At 42.1% G+C, this 23309-nt stretch overlaps 1 protein-coding gene across 1 annotated transcript in view; it reads right to left on the reverse strand.

The window, feature by feature from the left end:
- megf6b (multiple EGF-like-domains 6b) overlaps nt 1-21201 on the reverse strand; it is a 59511-nt gene extending 38310 nt beyond the window's left edge. The window contains exons 1-4 of the mRNA XM_068712720.1: nt 21110-21201; nt 19014-19148; nt 17960-18069; nt 10891-10995 (exon numbers count right to left, since the gene is read on the reverse strand). Coding sequence (XP_068568821.1) covers nt 10891-10995; nt 17960-18069; nt 19014-19148; nt 21110-21201 — 442 coding nt within the window. The remainder of the gene's footprint in view (nt 1-10890; nt 10996-17959; nt 18070-19013; nt 19149-21109) is intronic.
- Between the last annotated feature and the right edge of the window lie 2108 nt (nt 21202-23309).

Here is a 23309-nt window from a genome sequence, read left to right on the forward strand (position 1 = left end):
ATGTCTCCAGAATAACTTTTTATGATCTACACAGACGAACAAATACCTGGCGGACCTCGGGGGATTGCCCTCTGACCCTTTGCGTGTGCTCTATCTGTGCTCTAACTGTTAGGACCTGTGTTTTCCAACTTTGACCCTAGAGATTTGAGTGCCTGGGACACATGTAGACCAGCAGGAATCCAAAAAATGACTTGTGTCTCCCTCACCCGTCCCATGTGTCAGATACGCTGCTGTGGTATGTGCAGGGCCTAAGCGGATGGAAAGTTGCTTTTACCTGCGGGGCAAAATGTGGCAGATACATGACAGACTGTCATGCTCAAGGTGTACGGGGGAGAATAAACACCGAGGATCTGACTATTGCTTCACATGTTCAAGTGTGACACTACATGGTTTCACAAGTTGTTCAAAGTTGAAAAGAGCCGCAGTCAAATACACCACCCAGCAGCTACATCTAATTCAGAGGCTATATGGGCTCATTTTTCATGGCAGTGCAAAAAAACCTGCTCAAGCAGTGCTAGTGAACTATGATTAGAGGCGCTGGTATTTTCCTGACATTAAAACAATTAGTCTGTGTCAGATTTGGTGTTTTCATATTCAGCGTGGCACTAAAGCAGGAGGACAGCTGCAATAAGACTGGAGCCTGCCAAAGACGAGGCAGCATACGGTCACATATCATTACAAAGACTAGGTCTGCTTGCAATGCAGCATCGTTGATAATTAGGTGATTCGACCAGAGAGCACTCTCCAAACCAGACGATGCATTCGGTGGTTCCCAACCTTCACGATCACTTAAAAACAGCAAAAAGTCAACTCACAATCTGTCATCAAAGGTTACATATTTCTACCAGCCCAGCTTAAGGCAAAGAGTAGTTTTTAGAGATCAGATAGTTTAGTTTGAATAGTTTTATATCTTCAGGCTTTTTGATTTTTTCAGGGGGGGGGGGGGGTTAAAAAGAAAAGGAAAAAGATAAATGCCACTAGACAAATTAAAATAATGTTTTTCTGTGACTCGTTTTACAATCAGAGTGTTTCTAAAGCGCCAACAACTCCAACAGAGAGATACGTCTTCTCTCCTGCAGATCATTTCATGTCAACGTCAGGTGTCGCATCTTCCCAGTTAAACTTTCAACTACGACACATCAATAATTTATGATGACCAATTTTCCAAGCTTCCTCCACAACCCCCATTGCAAGAATGCCAGTAAAGCAGTCTCTACTGACGTAACAGGATGAAACAGAGTCGTATGGCAGAAATGGGACTAAAACTACTTTTTTTTTTTTTTAAACAGCCTTGACATGTGGAAGGCAACTGACCCTGTCTCAATACATTTCTTTCAGATTATCATTTGCGTTTTACACCTCACAAGACATCAGTGAAACTGGCTGGCTGTGAGAGAGAGCGCACTCTTGGGTGAACATTCCCCGAGGCTAAGTGGCTTCCATATGGAGATCATACACAACGGAGGAGATAATGTTGCCGGTGTCGGGAAAACAGAGATTAGAAGTGAAGTGTTTGGCTCAGTCGAATCCACATGGAGCTGAACGAAGGCAGCAGAGGCCGATTTAGTAAAGATATGGAAGTTTCAGTGGAGTAAAAAAGGCAGGAGAGATGAGGAGAATTACCACTGGCAGATGAAGGGATCAGCCCACGCTGATTATTCCTCTAATTGTATTTTGCAAACTCTTGTCACTGCTAATTTACACAAACTTGATGCCCTCGCCTCCAGCGTGACCAGGAGCGACCTTTCATCAGTAATGCTGTAAAGAGCCTAATGAGACTGGGTGGGAGCCCAGACTCTGCACAATTACGGGAGATTAGGGTGCTTTGCAGGACGCAAAGGCAGGTAGGTGGGTAAGGATGCACCCCACCCTGCAACACACTCCCTCTCATTAGAGGTGCGTTTATTGACCTCACAGGAACAGGGCTGCTCTCGCTCTCTCTCTCTCTCTCTCTCTCTCTCAAGAAGTAATAAAACAAAGAATCAGAGGATTTTAGGACAAAAAGGAGGAGAATGTGTGAGAAACAGAGTTGCTGGGAGCTTCTGGTCCTTCCGGCAACTGCCTACATCTTCATGGCCTCTTTCAGTTCAGCTGCTCTGGAAGTCACGTTATGCTGATTCTGACAATACTCAAAGAATGGGATCAAACATGTCAGTGACTCTGAAATGGTCAATTTAAAGTCCAATTTATGACTGACGCGGATATAGGAAGATTATGTCACCACTTGACCGTGTTTACCGTTTCTAAACCGCTCTCATTACAACATTTTTCACATTCTATGTTTTTGAGGTTAGGACCTAAGACGTCGTAATTCTCTCCAAGTAAAGTAAAAAAGCAGACTTCAACCTTTTCACAACTATTTCAGCTGTAGCCTGCTAAACTCATCAGAGAGAAACAGGGAAACCCTGAGAATGATTTAGACTGTTTGTGATTGTTCTAGACATTTACTATCCCATTATCAGCCATTTGGCTTGTACAACTTTTTCTCTCCCAATAAAAAAATTGCTCTAAAAGCATAACAGCCAGATTTTGAGCAAATAAAACAAGTGTGTTGATGGTTATAAAACTGTTATATAACCCCCGATGCCCAACACCTTTTGACCTCTCTGTGGTCAATCTTGAGTGACAAACTGCTGCAGCTGGGCATCTCACATTCTTTACAATCTCATGGCTTTACAGTCTTTTATGCTCATATTTTGCACTGACCACAATAACAGATAATGTAAATTATATCTTTCAACACAGCCAAAAGTTACCAGTTCCTATACAGTAGTTGAGAAAACCACAAAAACGTCAGGTGTGATATTCCTGGAATCTTTGCTGTGATGTAGCTGCCAATGTTGAAAGAGGATTTTAACTGGTCACAGCTACTTTGTTATCAAATTGTCTTATTAGAGTGTGTCAAAGAAAAACATGGTACCTGTCACCTGTTTGTTTCCAATTTTCTCAACCGGCTTTCTGGACGAGGTCCTAGAATTACATTTTTCGGCACTGCTCAGGACATGAGACTAAATGTAAGATCCCGCTTTCATGGGTTCTCTGGCATGATTGGCCAAACAGATGTATCGCCACATCAAAACAAAAGAGGTCCACAACAAACACAAACGTGACACCTGTTTTACTGCTGAATCAGCATCAATCAGGAGAACCACTACTTTAAAAAGAGAACCAACAGAGAATGCTTGTAGGTCAAACAAAGATGTCCAGGCCCTCATTAGTATTTGGGGGAGGGATGGTAGGGAGGGCCAAGCAGTTGTTAATGGTTTGAAACAAAAAGGTGGACCAGAAGATTTTGTCAATGGCCAACAGACTTCCACACAGTCAGACAAGGCAGGGAAATAATTTAAACCAGCAAAATAAAGGGTCACAATATCAACAGCGGAGCAAACTGAAAAATCATCTTTTGCCTTTTTAATGGCGCATAACCAAAATGTCACAGTTTTTAAAATACAGCAGACATGCAAGGTGAAGCTAGTACCAAAATCTATTAAGGTACCAATAGGTGTAGGTTAGGAGAAGCGTCAGATTACAGGTTGTTAAATTCCTGCGATGAAAAAGGACCACGCGGCAAGTTTCACATACTTTAAAGCTGACACAAACATATTTATGTTTGGATCTTTTCCACTTCCTCTTCTTTGTGGACAACTTACTGGTTTCCAAAACACCAACAACTATACAAATTCATATTTTCTTAGTGGAAGAAGGCCTGATGAAATTCTAAGCCACACTGGCTCATCATTACATTGAGGCCAAGCATTAAGCCGATGCTGAGGCAAGAAAACGGTCCTATCTCCAGCCATAAGGGCCGCGGCATGCATGTGCGTTTCATTTGGGGCACTTACCCGCCAAAGTGCATGCACGGAGGTTTTTCAAATGTTTTCCTTAATCCCGACTAAAAACCATTCAATGGGACTCAGAGTTCAGGGATTTATTTTTACAATAGGGAAGGTCCCAAGGCTGACATGCTGAAAGCCCCTCTCTCGTCACATTCCTCAGTGGTCCCGAACATGAAGGGAGCAGATACACTATATATTTAGCCAAAAGAAAAATCAAAGACTCGCTAACCAACTGACAGTCAAATTTGCCAGAGTGAGGAGCAATGTGTGAAATGGTTTAAGCATAAATGAAAGAGATGTTCTCTTTTACAACATGGCCCCATGCAGACCGCTCATCCTTTAAGCATGACAGATACCATCTGTGTCACTGCTGCTCATTCCCGTCACTGTCAGTCTTTAAGTGGCTTGACGAGCAGCAGTGACGATAGCGGTCACCCCACATTTTCAAAAAAAAGGGTTAGATGTTGCGTATAGCCTTCCTGCTGTTCATTACCAGAGAGTGCAGCCATGGGAGTTGGAGGCCGCTCTAAAATGCCACACATTAGGTCCACATGCTGGCTTCACCTTTGACCTCTCTGCTCCCCTGCAATCTTAAGCGCATGAGGAGACGACAAAAGTCACCTCTGTCACGTTAATCAGCTTAACTAAGCGCAAAGTGATATTAATAGTACTATAATCGCTGGTGATTAGACCAAAAAAAAAAAAAAAAAAAAAAGAGCAAACACTACATCATTGGATGTTGCATTCAAGTATAAAATCACAGTCAGTGACAATGTAGCAAAGTTCAGCAATACTTCTGACCAACATGCCACTAATGTGTTAACTTGGGTTTAACATCTGGGAGGCATGAACCACACATATTTTTGGTCACATTTGGCCTCAATGTGCTTCAGTGATTACCCTGACTAAGACGGAATAAACCTTGCATGCATGCACATTTACCAAAGTTCAACCAACACAGACCAGTTAGAGAACTCCCCCCATGGCCTGATTTAAGGGAATTTACTAGGTCTATATGTGTGTGAGGTGACAGCAGAGGTGTCAAAAGGCAGGTTACAACAAGCTTCTGGACAGTTAGTCTGAGGAAAGACCACTATTGAACTTTAGGTAGCTGCAGAGTAGGACAGCTATTAGAGGAGGGGCTCTGCAAAGAGCAACATCTGAAATCACCCTCGCTGACACGCAGCAAACTCGTCCCAGTCTTTAGAAAAATTGAAGAAAATATTTCCAGACATTCTGGAAAGCTGTTCAACTCAAAGAAGTCAGACATTGAGAGACGGACAGAAGCAGAAAGTCAGATGTGAGGCTATCTGTCTCTCTTAAACAGAGTTCTTGACCAGACGACCCTGGTTCAAGTCTGCGCACTTCAAAGGTTTTGTGCAACTCAACAAGTGTCCTTCACCAAGCCAATGAATCCCCACAATAGCTCCAGGGTTGCTGTCCTGACCTTGCAACAATGCTAACAAGCATGCAGCTTCACAATGCAGCCCCAAGATAGAACCGCAATAACCAGAACACTGAAAAACGTCTACAACATAGAAAACTATAGGACCGATTTTATAAGTTTAGTTTCATAGTTCAAATTGTTAATAGAAATGTAGAAATACCACAGTGCAAAAATACTATTTTGATAAGTGACAAATATGTCTTGCATTCGAAATATACATACATATTAACAAAGTTATATCAGCCGCTTATGATGTTAAATTGTCATATCATCGACATGTAAGCAACATTTTAATGTTGCAGTAGGCCATAATAAAGATAACTACTTTTTTGGGAAGTGAGCAATGCTTTATTTTTCATAAATTGTTCATATGTTTTTTTAAGTGAAATCTTTGTCAAATAAAGTACAGGGAGTAAAAAGTTCCATATTTGCTCTGAAATTAAAAAAGGTAGAAGTAGCATGAAGTGGCATGAACCGATAATACTGACAGAGGAGACACCTCAAAATTGTACTTAAGTACAGTCATTTACTCACAGATGTATTTAAAGTTACTCTCCACCACTGTCATTGTGTCTCATCTGATCTGAGCACATTAAACATCTTAATCAAGGGTTTAGAAAACATATGAGAAACACTCAGACATGTTATCATGTCTGAGTGTTTCTCGAGGTGTTCGTTCAGAGTCAGACTTCATCCTTCGTCCTGTGCCATTTCTCAGCACCTCGGCCACTAGACTGTGGAGGACTCATGTCATGCACCAAGAGGCTCCTTAGAAATAACTGACCTCATTTATTAAGAGCTTCAGTCGGCCGTTTATAAGCCCAAGTAAAAAAAAAACTCTGAATACATCATATTCACTGGTTGGGCGTTAATCCCAACTGGTATATAATCCTTCTGGACTATAAGGAGAAACTCTGTTACTGGTAAGAATGGAACTTCCACCTCTACCCTTAACTATGGTGGCTCTAGCCAATAAGAACAAGCATATGTGCCATTGATGCCACAAACTGTAACATTAAAAGTGGATCTGCTTTGTTGTCATTGTTCAGTTGCTTTAATTAGTTGTTGAAAAAAGAAAAAACATAAATTTAAAAAGTTCCTTTTGAGTTGTATATCTGAGGTTTCTAATAAACAAAAATGTATTTTTTTTGTTTTAGTCAAATGCATCTGTGCATCAACAGCTTAACCTTTCCAATAAAATATCTGATTGATTCTAAAATATCATTAGCGTTTGGTTTGCTAGATGTAAACTGTACAGAACGGCAGCATAAACCAGACAAAGACGCTTCATTTAACCATAATCTTGGTGAATGAATGCAAGTGACATACATACTGGTATGCTATACTAACATTTGCACTGACTAAGGGCTTCAAAGCCGACGTTGCAGTTGCTGAGCCTGGGAGCCTACTTTGAAGCGAACATTACAGAATAAAGATTATGACGATAGCCATCGTCTGTCGTGAGTGATGTCTAGAACAAGCTGGTCCTCCTGGCATTACAATGACCCCAAAGCCAGCCAAGATATGAGCTTACAGTTCAGCAATCATACGCAAAGAGCAAATAAATGAGTCGCAATTCATGCTACAGAGAAAGAGCTCTTTCAGCAAAACTTTTCACAGTTTGGGATCAACAAACAAAAGCCAAATAAACTTATATTTAACCTGTGGGAACGGAACAAATACAGTATTTTCTCATGTTGGGTTACATCTATTTGGAAAAATGTTTCCCTCTGTTATCAAGGATTTCATTTAGATATCACGACTCCTTATTCCTCCTCTTTCTTATATTCGTTTCAAATAACTCAATTCCACAATCCATCAGTTTTATGTACGTGAGATCACTTCCATTTTACCTTTCAGCTCAGGACACAAGAGGTATAGCTTTAAAAGATATCTCAAGATTCTTAGACTAAGACGCTTGTAAAGTTTCATGTTACAAAGTGTCCGACTGCTTTTCTGTTCATCTGTCCGTCTGTTTGTCTGTAGCTGAGCCCAGATGTCAGCTGGCATGAAGACATCTGCTCTGCCAGAGGACTAAAAGCCCTGGAAGCTCTTGATCCCTGAGGATACCACTTGTCTACTGATGACATGCTGGATACTGAGTACATCAGGTACCGAGTGACGAAACCCCGCTGGATATAGACTAGACAAAGAGCTTTAAAAAGGACTTCAGCGCAAAAACCGAGATTAAACCTCATACACACACACACACACACACACACACGACAGGTACCTGGCAACACAACACATTCATTGGTAATTCTCATAAATTATACATGTGAAGCAAAAGAAGCAACAAAACGTTCGGAAATAAATATCCCACTAGATCAGCTTTGATTGACAGTGGCCAAGCAACAACCCCGCGCCCGTTATTACCAATTGATTCAAATGTTGTTAAATCCTGATTGGTGCACAGAAGAACATGAAATCCCCTTTTTCAAACCATTGGCTTCAACAAATGAGAAGAGCATAGAGGAAAAAACACAAAATACATGTTAAATAACCTCTGGCAGAAGATGTTGTGTGGGACTCCTTCGCTCAGAAGAAGCTAATAAAATAAGTTTCAGAGTCTTTAAATACTTCATGTTGAATAATTAAGTTTGTGTAAGTTTTTATTTGCACTCTATATACTTGTACTCCTTACTTTGTACTGGAACAATTTCCCTCGAGGTAAATAAAGTTCTATCTTATCTTAATGCCATCAAATGTTACAACACGTACCCCGTCTTCGTTAAAAATGATACTGTCTGGAAAGTCATTTACACAAATACAAAGTCGATATCTTCTCAAGTCTCAATCAGTCACTTCAAATTACACAACCTTGATCTACCCTACAGTATGATGGAATGGTTCGAGAAGTGTGAAGCTGAGTCCGGTGAGGCCATTCAAATAAATGAGACAGTAATTATTGTTTAACACATCACTGAGACACAATGCTACTAAAAAAGCAAAACAGATGACAGCTCTCAACTATTGAGCGCAAGGCAGTAATTGGCCCCTTTGAACATAAACACACCAATCGCTGTAAACAAATACCGGCGAACCACATGAAAAGCTCTTCAAGGAGCGATCGCCACATGCGACTGCAGAGGAATGCCAACGTTGACATCCAACGGAATTAAATGATGAGTGAATCTTTGCGGTTCCACGCATTCATCCTCAGCAACATCCTCCGCTGAGGCTTCAGCTTTTACGTAAACACGACGAGGGAACAAGCTGCGACTGACGGTTGTGTGCAGCATGTGGACCGCAGCAGTAACTCAATTAGAACGGCGGCTTGCGTGAGCAGAGCGCTCTCGTCTACACAGCAAGCAAATTTATCTGGGGAGCAAGAATGTGACAGTTACAACAAAACGGTACTAGCCTGACCACCACAGAGCGTTCTTCATTATGGTTGAACTATATATCAAAGCCGTCACTCAGTTAAAAAGAGTCATTCATTAGAAGTGATGTTATGGCTCCTTCTCCGATGAGTCACTTTGTACTCAGCCTGCAGTTTATGCTCTTTGTCCTCAGGACTCATGACACTGAAGTGACCTGGATTTGGCGCATGCAGGACCTCAAAAGAGGGACGGCTGTGAGTGTGATCCCGCCTGCGTCCGACACCCATAACCCCAAATGTTACAGCAGCGACAGCCCCACGCCCTTCATCCAGCAGCCCATTCTATGCCAGTCACAAGGCAATAAAACTGCCAGATAGTTTAACGGACTGATAGCCTCCAATAGAGGGAGGGTCAAGGCGTGGGGGTCTGCTGCATAGCCCTCCACCAGCAAGGGCCCCTAGGTGCCCATTGATGACAGCTATCATTCACAATGCAGAACAATGCTGGCGGATCTCAGTGGGTGGAAAATGGAGATGGGGGGGGGGGGGGGGGGTTGATGTGTGAGCTGATATCAAACAGTGAAGCTCAGGGGCTGCCTGGAAGCAAAACCGAAAGGATGGGAACCTATTCAGTGATTCGACGCAAAGATGGTGGAGTCAACATCGAAAATATTGTGTTCATTTATTATAATTTTTTTTTTTAAATTGCTCATTTCATTGTATCATCCAGTATTTATGTTTTATTTGATCATTTAAACATGAGAAGATAAACAAAAGCATTAAAACGTAGCAACAGGATGAGCAAAACTGTACGAGTTTTGACTCATTTTTGAGTCAAAACTCATTTTTGACTTTGCACTGTATATTTTGTAAAGCCAAAAGTGAGAGGAGTTTTAATTTGATTAGATTTAATTATGTTGCAACTGTTTGTTTTTTTTTCCAATAAATGTATTTGATGTGTAAATGTCACTAATGGTTTTGAAGTCAGAGAACTCGTCTCGCGTATCTCATCAGATATTAGGAACCCGTAGCTACACTAATACATAAGACAGCGTTTTCCTTCCTCTTTTCTTTTTCTTTGTCCCATACTGATTAGACACTATTTTGACAGTCTCCTGATAAACTGAGCATCCATACCAACAGCTCTGACATTTCCTCTTGTGTCTGTCATGGATCAGTTAACAGACACATAATTGCACACGCCTGTCTGTTACTGCTGATGGTCAGGGGAGTTTGAAAAAATCAGATTCAGCAGATGGCTTCAATCTTCTCAAAAACCTCCACCAATAGCAACCGATAGTCTTAAGCAACACCTAAATGGGCATGTGTGTTCATGGATCCACTGTCCTTATAATTAAGTCTTTTATTCAAGCATGAAGCAATCAGAAGTAAGTCAGGTCAGCTTAGCTACCATAGAAAGCTCTGATCATATAGACGGGCTGTCAGTGCTGCAAGTCCCACAGCTTGATCATAAGTCCTTTAACAGGAGGTGAAGGTATAGCTAAAGGTGTTATGAAGCTACAGCTGCTGCACCAAAAAACTCTTTCTGACAAAAATACGTGCGGACGTAAAAAGTTGGTTAGTTAGAGATGAACTTGGAGCTCCTGGATGCTGGACAGAGAGCGTTAAGTTAGGACACCGTAAAAAAAAAGGAGAGCATCATTTTCAATTGTCACCGCAGTTTGAACTTGGCTTATGCAGCAGAGTCTCTAGAAGTGTCTAGGAGGGCCTAATTTTATGGGCCGATGGATGATTCTGGTAAAAAAAAAAAAAAAAAAACGTTGATACTAGAGGAATTTCCTGTCGTGTGGTGTTATCAGAAAAACAACAGAGTCCTCCGCTGTTTTACTTCAACAGCTCAAATTCAACAATGGAGATGCTGATAAAATGCTCGGGCTGCTGGTAAAGGAGCCAACTGCTGATGTGAGGAAATTCTCATTCACTTCACTCAAACAGAGTTCAGTGAGGAGACTTGGTGACTGAAATAGAGCAGAATTGTAGAAAGAGCCAAAAAATATGTTTTTAATCAAACGGCAAGGTCTAATCCGCTTTAATTTCTTTATGAATTCCATCTTTTATTGTAACTACATACTGTATCTACTGACAGTAATGGAAAATGGACATGTGTAAAAGCTTTGTATAATTGTGCACTCTAATACCAAAACATTGCTAGAATGGCAGATAAAAAAACAAAAAAGTACAAAGAAAGGGCAAAAGAAAGAAATGGAGATCAAACAAAAGAAAAGAGGTTCTGAATATGAAACAGTCAGGATGGTTCTACTCACCATACTGGCAGCTGGGTCCGTTGAACCCTGCAGGACAGTCACAAAGCTGAGTGGATCCGACCCGACACTGGCCCCCATTGAAGCACACACCGTAGCTACACACAGCTGCACGTGTGGATGTGGACAGACAGGGAAAAAAAATAGTAAGTGAAGCAGACACACCTGGCTGTTTTCATGAGATGTCAACATCTTCAGTTTCAAACGATGACCTCTTTCTATCAAAGCCTTATCATCGGCCTGTTCACTCCTGACTAAAGAGGAACCGTGATTCTCCTCCATTCACACTAACCAATGTAAGAGGAATCCACCACTCGGCTCTCTTTGAGCTGAGGCGTAGGCTTTGGGCCAAGTGAAAGACATTTCTACTTTCTCCATTTCTAAACTCAATTGTTACAGAATCAGAGAGTTTAACATGAGTGGCGGCAACAGCTTGCATGACTTTTAAAAAAGGAAAAAGTGGCCTCTTTACTGCACGGTAGTTACCAGAGAATGACCTGATCGATTAACTAACTGAACTTTGATCATTGTTGCAAACAGTGGGTGAATCATGGGATAAAATCAGAGAGGCACAGGGTGAGCGTGGCTCATCCATCTCTCGAAGCCTGCGGCCCTGTCTCCATAAATCCCTGTACTGCTCACGCTAGTTAAGACGGTACTTTCAAAGAATCCAGGACATATAAACTAGGTGGCTCTAAACATGTGAATCCACCTCAGAGGTGAACCATCGCATTCCCTACACTAACACAAGACTCGCATAAATCATGACGGTCCTTCACCTAAAAATGTGCGTGTGCTGAAGTCTCCCTGCCTGTGTTCTTATCTGATGTGCGTCAAGGCTAATATTCCTAGGTAAGACACAGCTGTTTAAGCCAGGCCTGTTGTTTGCACTCTCCTGAGCAGAGTACAGTGTTTAGTGACGACAGAACCGGAGGATTGATGTCTATCATTGCTTTTCCTGACCTGCAACAGACTGAGATTGAGTGAAGAAAGCCTCTGAATGCCAGTTTAACGGTGCGTCTTCGGCCAGATATGTATTTTTCTGCACATCTAATGCAACAAGAGGCGACATGGTCACCCATCACACCAGGCCAGTTCTGATGCCACTCCCTCTAATCAATGTGCGCAGGACAGCTCACACAGAAATTTAACTTAATTGTTGGACGACTATTGGCCATGTTTCATGTTTCGTCTGGAGACGAAGACAAGCATTCACGCATTGAGCTAATATCCGAGAAGACGCCGACATGGGAAACAGCTGATCAGTAATGAGAGTTAAATGTTCGCTATGCTTTTTTTTTGTTTTATTGAATTTTTACGTGTTCATAGAGCTTTTCTGACGCAATACTTGAATGGAAACATGGCTAGTGTGAATTTAAAATAACCGTTTGCCCTTTTCTTGCCTTCAGTATCACTTGAACCCTTCATTGCGTCTGCAGGTGGAGTGCAGCAAATGTAATGTTTTCAATTCAGCTTTTGGCTTATTCAATCGTTTTCTGTATTTATATGTATTTCTGCTGCCCCTTTCTGTTGCTTCACATATATGTTAAGGTTTGCTGCTTTTCTCTATTCTATGTGGATGAGACAAAAGAAATAGAATTGAACACATCTTGAGGTCTGGGAAATTGTGACGGACATGTTTAAGCAATTTCAGAGATTTTATGGACTACATTAGAAAGAAGACATTAGCTGCAGCCCTAATTATATACAACTATCCACTCCAGATACTTTAAACTGAGATACAATTAAAAAGGTACAACTGATCAGCTGAGAAACAAAAAGACGCTTCAGGCTGTGAAAATAAACACATATTAAAGAATATCAACAGTCTGGCTTCAACCGTATCATGTAAGCAGAGGGGAGTAACATATTATTTCTGACGAAGTGCTCTCTAATAATCACAGATGAGCCGGAGTAACTTCATCCGGTAGATTCACGGGGCTCCTTGGAGACCGGCGCTCAGACTAAACATCCGCCTGTCATCTGGTTTCATCCTCAGACACCTGCTCGACAGTTGGACCATCCAGGGAGTCTACACACACACACACACACACACACACACACACACACACACACACACACACACACACACACACACACACACACACACACACAACCTAAAACAGACGTCAAGGCTATTTGTCACTTGTTGACTCTAAAATAAAACACCCCAGCAAACATCAGCGGTTCCCCAAACCGATGCACATTGTCAAATACATCCATGTTCTTGTTCTGCACACCTATTAGACCAAAGTCTTGCCCTATTTGTGAAGCCGCTGAAATCCTACTCCAACAGGAAGACCATCTCACCGCTGCTAATCTGTCCATGATGACTTCCAGTACCTCAAGACTGTGTGGCTACAGAAGCTATAATTCACTGTATTAGTTCAACATACATAACTACCCTCACTTCTGTGATTATCTAATGTGAGGGAATGATGGTGTGGTGAAAGCTACAGATGACAGACGAGCAGAAAAAAAAAAAACATAACTCAGTGGTCAGGTTTAATTGCAAAAAGATCCAAATTCTTCAGTACAATTATGTTGCCACCAGCTGTGAGAGATCAAATTATTGAGACATTACTAAATTGTGGTAAAAAAAAAAAAAAAAAATCTTAAATGAACTTGAATTACCAGCTACAAAGTAAAAGGTCAGATGTCTCTCAGAGTCAATTCAGGGTAGCATGGCTAAGTGACAACAAGGGGAATGTACATTCCCCCTTCTGAGATGTGAGACACACAGGATTGTTGGCAGCTAACCGGGGCATTTTTGGGCCGCCCCCATCCTGAGCTCCTTACGTTGCTTAATCTTCCCTGAAATCATTTCTTAATGTGGCGTGCAGCGTGGCATAAAACTCACTCTCATCTGTCGCTGGGAATGCCTCCGCTCTATTACAAAGACACCTTCTCCGAGAGGATTATCAGCTCCCACCAAAAAAAAAAAAAAAAAAAAAAAGAGACTAGAAGGAGCAGGGGTCAGCGACTCGTGCCGAGAAACTGAAAAAACAACGAGCAGGTGTCACCCTTACAGCTTGTGAAGGGGACGACCGCATCGGCACAGAGACAGCCCAGTGTTTGTTTAGGCTCCGTCAGATCTGTTTAACCCCTGGAGTGCGACCACATTTAGGGCAATTCACAGACACAAAGGCCAGCGCTCAGGGCTCCGTTTGGTGCCACAATTGGTGCGCATTGAGCCGAGCACTGTATTTTGAGGCAACAAATCATGTTTTGCTATGCAAAGGAATGTGTCATTTCAAAGAGTCTGTGTGAAAACCAGGGCCAGCTATGTTAGATGATCTCTGACAGTTTTCTTTGAAAGACTCTAAATACCATTTGAACCACAAAGCAGGCACAGTAACGCTGTGCAAAGAAATGTCTGAGCATGCACGACCTTGCAATTAGAATATCTGGGGCATCTCTACATTATTCATGTGTAAATTGCACAGATTCCTGCGAGGGAAATACATTTTCATCCTTATTTCCAACTATGTGGATGAGAATATTGACATTTAGTCACATCATAAAACAGTATGCACGAATAAAAAAAAAAAAAACACCTGTCGTGGTCAGCATTTTGTACAACCCACATCTGCATCTGGACAGCAAGTCATGTGATCGCTTTAGGTCCTTGTGTCTACTTCTTGTCTTCTACTTCGGTCATGTTTGTTTGCCAGACTCATACTAGAATAAAAGTAATTCGACAATCTGTTCCTATGACAAGTTCTTCCAGCTCGCAAACAGACCTCAGGATGTCGAGAGTAAACTAATAAATTGTGAACAGCTGTTCCGAAAAATGTGGCAGCTACGATTTGTTTTCAGTATTACGCTGACCTAACAACTTCTGCTGCACATTACTCATTAGATCAAAAAGAAAAACACTTCAGTGTAACCAGACGCCGTGTTTTTGATAGAAACTAAACCGCCACTGTTTTTGCGGTTTTATGCATAATGTTATGTCTAAGGTTGATTTCTGTCTTTTTCTCTGTATGAGTCTGGGTCAATTTGTGATCAGCTATGCACGGTACCGTCTCCACACACACACACACACACACACACACACACACACACACAGACCACCCATGGATAGACAGAGGACCATTTCCTCTTCTCTAGCTACTGGGCATATTTCACATGTTGCTACCTTCGCCCAGCCTGCTCCAACCACAAAAGGGGGCCGGTTCCTATTCAGCAGTTAACGAGGACGACAAACTGGAGGAGACATTGTCCCTGCCCCTCAGCCCCTGTCACAAAGCGTATTGTTGCCGTCAATCAACATAACTGCTCGTTTCCACTCCCGCCTAACCCCGTCCATCCTCACTCGGCCCGTGGCTCCTCGCTGAGGTAAAAGGTTTAACTCACTGATTGAGTGGTCCTCCAAATGTTTAATTGGAGGAAGTCGCCATCACAAAGTCAAGAGTTCTTCACCTTCAGCAGAACAAGATAGTCTTGAGCCAATTGGAGTCTTTACAAAACACACAAAAGTCACCTCTGTTTTTTGTCTTTTTTTTCTTCTGCCTCCACAAGTCACCTGGCTGAATTTCTTTAGATTAGAAGTCTTTAGGTGTATTGTAAAAACATTGAATAGATGTGGCTCTAAGATCTTTGATATAACAGAAAATGAATCTGCAACTAGTTAATCATTCAAGTCATTTATTAAGCAAAAATGTCAACCATTCTCTGGTTGCAGCTCTCCAAGGTATTTCTTTATTGGCTTTGTGCAATAATGCTGGAAAACATCAGAACATGGAGACAAGAACTCTAAATCAATGCTATTGTGAAAATGGAAAACTCATAAACCTTCATAATTAGATGATGGTAGCCTGAAACAAAAAGGTATGGAAAACAAGGACGGGGCCAAAATAACAAAAAATAACCAGACGTTTGCTGTGCTGTGGTATATTCTCTCTCCAAACATGTGACTGATTATAATGAGCAAAGACTGCTGGAGAGCACAACAACTGAGGCCATTCACTGCGAGACTGTGACAGGATGTCAATATCTGTACAATGGGTGGATATAGAGGCAGAAGAGAATCACAGGTGAACTATAGGAAGGACAAACTACTTGACTTGTAGCCACTTCCAAGCCGCTGTGGACAACATGATTAGAGCCCCAATTCTGCTCAACTACCTCACAATAGCCAGAAGTCATTCGCCTAATTACCTTACACTGACATTTTATTAGGGAACACACACAGAGAGAGAGAGAGAGAGAGAGAGAGAGAGAGAGAGAGAGAGAGAGAGGACGAGGGACAACACAAGACGGAGAGAAAACTCAGGAGTGCCAGACACTAAATCACTATCTCAAACACAAAGCATTCCCATCTTCCCAATCTCCCCTTCTTCTGGGGGTTTTTAGGGGATTTGCTAAAGCTGTACATTCTGCAGAGCAGATTCTTCTTTTTGGATGTTAGCGGCGCTATTGAAAACAGCCCCACAGATTGCATTGTGCTGACTGAGGTACAGTACAGATAGTGCATAGCAAAGTGCGCCGGAGTGGGAGAGGGAGGATTGTGGTGTGAGCTTCCTTTTATCCTGGTTCAATGGCTCAGAGAAAAGGGTGATTAGTTTGTCCCATCTCAAAGTGCTGCCACGTCTTTGGTTACAGAGATAAAAGCCCTGCCTCACGCCGAAGAGGGCAGCCATTGTCACGCGAAAAAGAGAAATAAAAGCTCCTGTCTACTTAAGTGAGGGGAAACACTGGACAGTCCTGAGGAATGCATTTTTAAGAAATTTCTTTATGGGAGTTTTAAAACAAACCAAACTCATTGCAGAGCAGACAGCGTGATGCTTCTTTGTACTGTATAATTTAATACCATAACCTTCTCTGTGGAAACAAAGAGCCCTTTGAAGAGGACATAAATGCCATAATAAGACACCGATGACAGGCACATCCAGGAGATCTTCTCTCGCTCCACATCCCAGCCACTTCCCATCTGAGGGCTTTCCCGGACAGTAACGGGCCTGTACTACTGGTGTCAGCACTGGCCATTATGGCACGCGGGTCAGTTCCAGCTAGAGCAATGAGAGTAAGGAAGTGGGAACTTTCTTGTCAGTCAACCAGACAGGGGACAAACTGTTTACAGGAAGGCTTTGCCAAGGGTCTGTCTATGGTATGCAGGCTATGTGCTCTGGATCACTGGCTGTGAAATCCCATCAAAGGAGGCTTCTCGGTCTCAGCGGTGTGAAGCTAAGCTTATCCACAAGGAGATGAGCTGCTGGCAGCCCCGGTGTGACCAACAGAACTACTCTTCCATACATGGGCCCGTGGATTGGAAGTTACAGAGGGGAGATTCATATGTGTTTTTCTTAGTTTTTTTTGTGCACATCAGCAGGTGGTCTCCCCAACATGACTTGATGGGTATTGTTTTGGAGGCCTTGACTGTGATTGGTTGGGGTAAACACTGGATGGGCTATGGTCTGTTTTCATACCCATAATGCAATCCTCTGACCTGCACTGTCATGTCACACGTCTGAATGAGAAGAGTGGCATGACTATATGGAGGAGAGCCAACATTTAAACATGAGAATGTGGTCCGTTTGGAGTTTCAATGTATTAAAGTAAATATCCAGTGTAGTAAAAGCTGTCTGCAAGACAAACTATCTGTTTGAAACTAAAGGAGCGCTACAGAGCCATGACCTCACCTCAATCGTAATTGTTTTTTTGCTGAGAGTGGAACAAGAAGCTACAATGCAAACCTCTTTTGAGAGCGAATGTCAACACTTAAAAGTCTTTCAACACTTGAGATATTTTTTTTTCCCACCGTCCACATCTAAACCTTGTGGGACTGTTGTAACAACACAAGTAGTTAGGACATGGCACTGACTGATAACATCTGCTTAGGAGTCTGGATGGGCAAAGCATCTCTTGACCCTTTTGACCTTTTTCCTGAAAACCTTTCATTCAGAGGTCTGTGCCAAGGGTGAGGCGATGTTTGAAGCAGCCTTCCTCCTGCTGAGTCAGGAAAAGACATATTGCCTTTTAGTAAACATACCTAACCGCAAAACCTGGAACATTTTTCCAATTGAAGAGGTAGAAAGTAGTAAAAATCCGGATAGTTGAGGATACTTACGATACAGGCAGCCTGCTTCTCCATTAAGTTGAGACCATCCAGGGCAACACTTGTACACAGTCTGATAATCCTGTCTGTAGACTTGTCTGTATGCAGTGTAGTACGCTGTCCTGTTAACATGACAAACATCAGGTCAACACTTTCAATCAAGCCTGTTGGAGTGGTGGTTATAAAACAAATAAAACCAGAACTGACAAAAATACAGGGTTTTCTGTTGTATTCCACTGTAAAACAGTAGCGTGTGAGTGAACATAGTATATACAAAGGGATTATCTGACATTATCTGACATATCACAAGTCATTTTGAATGTTTCATGTGGTCGAATACCATGAGATTAGGAAAAACAAACATGTAATCTGATCAAACGACTCGCAGCCTTTTAAGTGACACGCAGTATGATGTTCAGCAAACATTTTCCCAGACTTTTAAGGCGCCATTTTAAAGTGAGACTGGGCAGAGTCAACTTCAGAGAACGGTGCCTATCCCTGTACTTTGGGACCCCTCTCATTGCTCCACGGTCATTACGCATTGTGGAAACACGTTTCTGTTTAAAGCGAGTAATTGTGGCTTTGGCCGCCTTCAAAGCAGCCTTTGACTTTGTAACATGGTAAATAACGCCGTGAAAGCGAGCGTGAGCGGCAAAGTGAGAAACCCCCGAAACAGAGACAGGCTAACATGTTAGCATTGGGACGCTCCGTCACAGGAATGCTGGCTGCAAAGAACGCCTGGGTGTTAAATAGCTGGTAACCCCGATGAAGTGGGGCCGCACCTTTGCACTTAACTGTGTGAGAGGTTCAAAGCTGCGATTACAGAACAAGAGCGAGAGAGACTGAGAGGAAAGAGGAGGTCAAGGAGCTCATCCTTTGATTCTGTTTGGAGGTGGAGTCAAACGAAGGATCACACCCTCTCTGATAAATTCTTGCATGACTCACTGAAGCCTTAATTAATGCTTTGCTCTAGCCAGAGATTAATCAGCAAAGCACTACATCCACTACGAGCGAAGATGGGAGTGTTTTTTGTGTCGACAGACAACAAATGAGAGGTATTACTCACCTCCTCTCGTATCCCATGCACCATGACTGTCCCACACAGCCTTGCTTCCACACTTTAACCATGCGTGTGAAGGCCTGCACACACGGCTGCCTCTGGGCGACCAGCGTCACCTCCCTCTCTGCACACACATTGGGCCTGAAACGAAAGCAGTGATGAAAACACTTAAGGTGTCAAAATGTTTTTACAGATGTACAGATGGCGGCGGGGCAATTTATGAATGCTGGGAGAAACGCTGCAGTAAAGATAGATGGACAAAGCTCACGAGGCATTTTCTGGTAATGTACTGAGTAGAAAGGCTGCTTATGATGTCTGGTTTGGGTATTTTTTTAGGACTTAAGGGGAATTCCTCATACATTATCTTTCAGAACGCCAAGCTGCACAAGATGCTACCTGTAGTTTAACCTGAACTCAGTATCTGAAATTGTTACCTGAAAGTCTTTTAGAGGGTGGCATTGGCATGAAAGTGGCAGTTCCTGTTATTTTATATACTCCAAATGTAAAAAGAAACAAAATCATAACCAGAAAAGTTAAAATGTTTTAGATGTGAGCCACTGGTTTTCTGGGAAACAACAACATATGCAGTACATATGATGGACCACGTCTGTAAACAGTAACCACTTCACTGCACAATATTTTCAAAAATGACACAAATAACACAAAAACATGCCACAATTTTCCAGTCAATTCACACACTGGACATTTGGTAGAACGTGCATGTTTTCACTTGTACATACGAGACTGAATGTCAGCAAAAACAGGAGACAGCTAACATTTTTCGCCCCCAGGTGAAACACGACAAGCCTTTCTAATTGGGATGTTTTGTCCTCCTTTACGCAAAGTGCGCCTGGGTTAACAGGCAAACCTGCCACTGACGTCTTTCACGTCACTTGCTGCAGCGTACAGAGGAGCCTCGTCAAAAAAAAGGTCAACATGATCTTTGAAACATTTACTCCCGTTGGTAACACTCCAAGGACAGACAGACAGACAGACAGACAGACAGACAGACAGACAGGCAGACAGGCAGACAGGCAGACAGACAGGCAGACAGGCTCTGCACATGGAGTTTAGCAGGAATCTTAAGACAACATCAATCTCATAAACGATAGTAATCACGATCACTTCACATAACTGAAAGACCTTATTGTAAGAGACCAGGAACGGCAGAGAATCTTCTCTCACATAATTCAGGCTCCTTCATATAGAGGTTTAAAATACCGGCTCTTTGCTTTGAGGGGCTTCAAACTAACTTTGACAGAGTTAGGAATGCAGTACAGACCATCCACATGGAGCTAATGTATAATCATGATGATTACAGTGATACTGTGCATGGAAGCCAATAAAGCCCATGATGAGAGTGCACAACAGTTAAATGAATCATCCAGCATCTACAAAATAGCTCACCCAGCTGGGATACCTCTGGCCAAAAAAAAACAAAAACAACAACAACTTCACAACACTCAGTTTTCTGCTTCTGGTTGAGTCTTAAGACACACGTTTTTTAATGTGCAGGTGAACCAGCAGTTTTCTCAAACTCAAACTTCAAAGGGAATGTGAGGCTGTACAAATATCGTAGGAAAGATGAAGAGTAAACATCATCCCTAAAGAAACAGTGTCCTAATAAAATAGAAGTAAGTTAAACAGCCGATAACACATAGGGAAAAAAAGGTAACTCACATATAAGGTTGGAGATTGTTGGTGATGCCATAACGCAATGCCTGAGCCTCTATAATAAATATTAAGAAAAAATAAAAAATAAAACTATCCATGATTCCTCTTCTTGGATCAGAGTATTAAAAAGTGAATGGATATCTCGTTAAGTCATTCATGAGTATTACTCAGGTGAGTTTCTCTCAGCGGTTTAACCATTTAAAAAAAACGTAAACCTAATAAATAACCAAATAAAAAAAACCCGAGCGCTCAACTGGGAGAAACTTGAAAAGCGCATAAAGTATCTTCCGCGTGGAAATGATCAGCGCGTTCCAAAAGATGACCCAGCCATCACACGCGGTGCGTTTTCTCGCTCTCAGCCGGTGTGTGTGACACTGACGGAAAACTGCAGCTCACCGACGCTCCTTCGCTGCACATGTTGGACTGACGGGCACGACGTCGTGGAGCGCTTTCTGCCTCCCTCCATTGACTTGGTAATGATGGCAGGGGTTTGAGAGGGGGAGGATGGATAGGATGTCATTTATTATTCAGAGCTTCAGCAGCTTCTGAAACACGCACACACTAGACACCCTGCAGCCTGCAAAGGGCATTCACACACGGGGGCTTCGGAGCTTTCTTTGGGTCCAGATTTTGTTTTGGACCTCGCATCAAACGTCCCTCTGTAATTCTGTCTCACTCCTGCACCCTAGAGTAATTTAAAGTGTTTTGAAAACGGACCAACGCAACGCCGATAACAACCCCGCCTTTAACTTTAGCCTAACTGTAATATTTCTATTAAGACTTACGCGTACTTGTATGCATATATTCAATCCCTTCACCAATATTGCGTTTATCTAGTTCAATGTGCGCGTGTTGATGAAAACAAAGCTCGTGGAGCTGAGAAATAAGCGCAAATAGAGAGCAATATGTGCGCAAAGGGAGCCCTCTAGAAAAACGGAGTGATATACTATCACGCGCGGAGCAACAGAGGATGTTTGGGGTTGAGTCTGAAGCAGCTCGTGGTCAGAGCTCTGCGGGGCAAACCGCTGATGGTGCGGTCACAGGGTCAGCCGCCAAGACCCGACTACTGCTGCTCTCCAAACAAAGGCTTCATTGCGCGCATGTGTGTTCATGACCCTAAAGAGTCCTGGGTCACCGCTTGGACCAGCTCCACAGCATGTTGTTTGAATTAGATCGGATACTCTTAGACATATCAGAGCCCATCTGACATATGCGTTGCCAAAGTCTAGACGGAGAAAAAAAATAAGTAAATAGTGTTCAACTGAAACAAGAAAAGTGAGTCTTTTGATAAACATTCATTTGTTTGTCTATTTGTGGGCCCACAAACATAAATCCATGGCCGAATTAAGCTGTTTGGAAGCCCCGAGGTAAAAAAGAAAAAAGACCCCATATTCACCCCCACCTACTGTGCACTGATGTCTCCAGGTACCCATCAAGTACACATAGCAGACTGCACATGGCAGCCTCATTATGCCCAGAGACAAGCCGGTGTTACGGTTTATCAAGCGACCCTGTTAACTGGCGACTTTCAGCCAAATGCGTCTGTTGTTGAAGTTACGGTAGCTGTTGAAAACAGGCAGAGGACACGTAGCTGTCCTCGTGAATGCCGCGTTGTTTAATTGTGCTTCTCATATACAGGCTGGTCAAAACATACCGGACTCCACGTTGGAAAGTCTTTTGAGAAAACGAGTCCACTCGAGTTTAAAACGTCACTTGTTGTTTATGTGTTGAAACAGGAAGGGAGCAAGTTGCCCTTCCTTTGAAATAATAAAGTTGGTAAAAAAAAAAGAAGCCCTTATACCCCTTAAACCAAGGGTGGCTTCCATACTATTTTACCATTTGCTTAATGCAAAATAAGACAGCAGCTACACATGTACTCATTTTGATACAACTAAATGTTAAACCTCTACCACTTGTTTACCTGAACCAACTCTTAACTGTAGCTATGCAAAAATAAATAATAAATAAATACATCTAAAAAAAGAAAAAAAAGAAAAGAAAAAAAAAGAGATAAGACATGCACTGATTTCTGCTGTGTTTTTGCAACTAAGAATCACAGATATCCAAACCGGTGAGATTTTGGTTGACTGTGAGCAAGTGACCAAAGACGGTGAACCTTGCACTGGCACAAACCTAAAAAAATGGATTTAAATGATTAAATTTGGACATCTGTAGGATATGCTTCTGAGAGTTTACCCAGAACCATCAGTGCTATTATGTGAAACCGGATGATGTTGAAGCAGGAGTTATGCTGACACTAGTGTTTACTGCTGTGACAATCCCAATTTAAATTCAAAACCACTGTAAAATGTACAACACACAAAATCACATTGGTTTTCTTAGAGTAAACAATGTCTTAAAGTCTGTTTCTTTACTAAAGTTTCTTTACCAAAGACAGACGGAGGCAATGTTGGGCAATGTGGTGTAGATTTGGCTTTTCAGGGTTTTAGTCTACTCTCTCAATCTTTGTCTCAGATACTCTGAGTGTATAACACAGTAAATGATTAGATGTGTGAAAAAGTCCTGACTTCAGGATCAGGAAAAATAGGCCTCAGTCTATTGGGGTATTTCATTTATTCATTGTTCATTTTAAGCTATTTTATTTTTAATATTTTTATTTGTGGTTAA

Source organism: Cebidichthys violaceus, unplaced genomic scaffold, assembly GCF_023349555.1.
Source record: "Cebidichthys violaceus isolate CVI_PGR_0920_01 unplaced genomic scaffold, fCebVio1.0.p SCAF_17, whole genome shotgun sequence".
Taxonomy (NCBI): Eukaryota; Metazoa; Chordata; class Actinopteri; order Perciformes; family Stichaeidae; genus Cebidichthys; species Cebidichthys violaceus.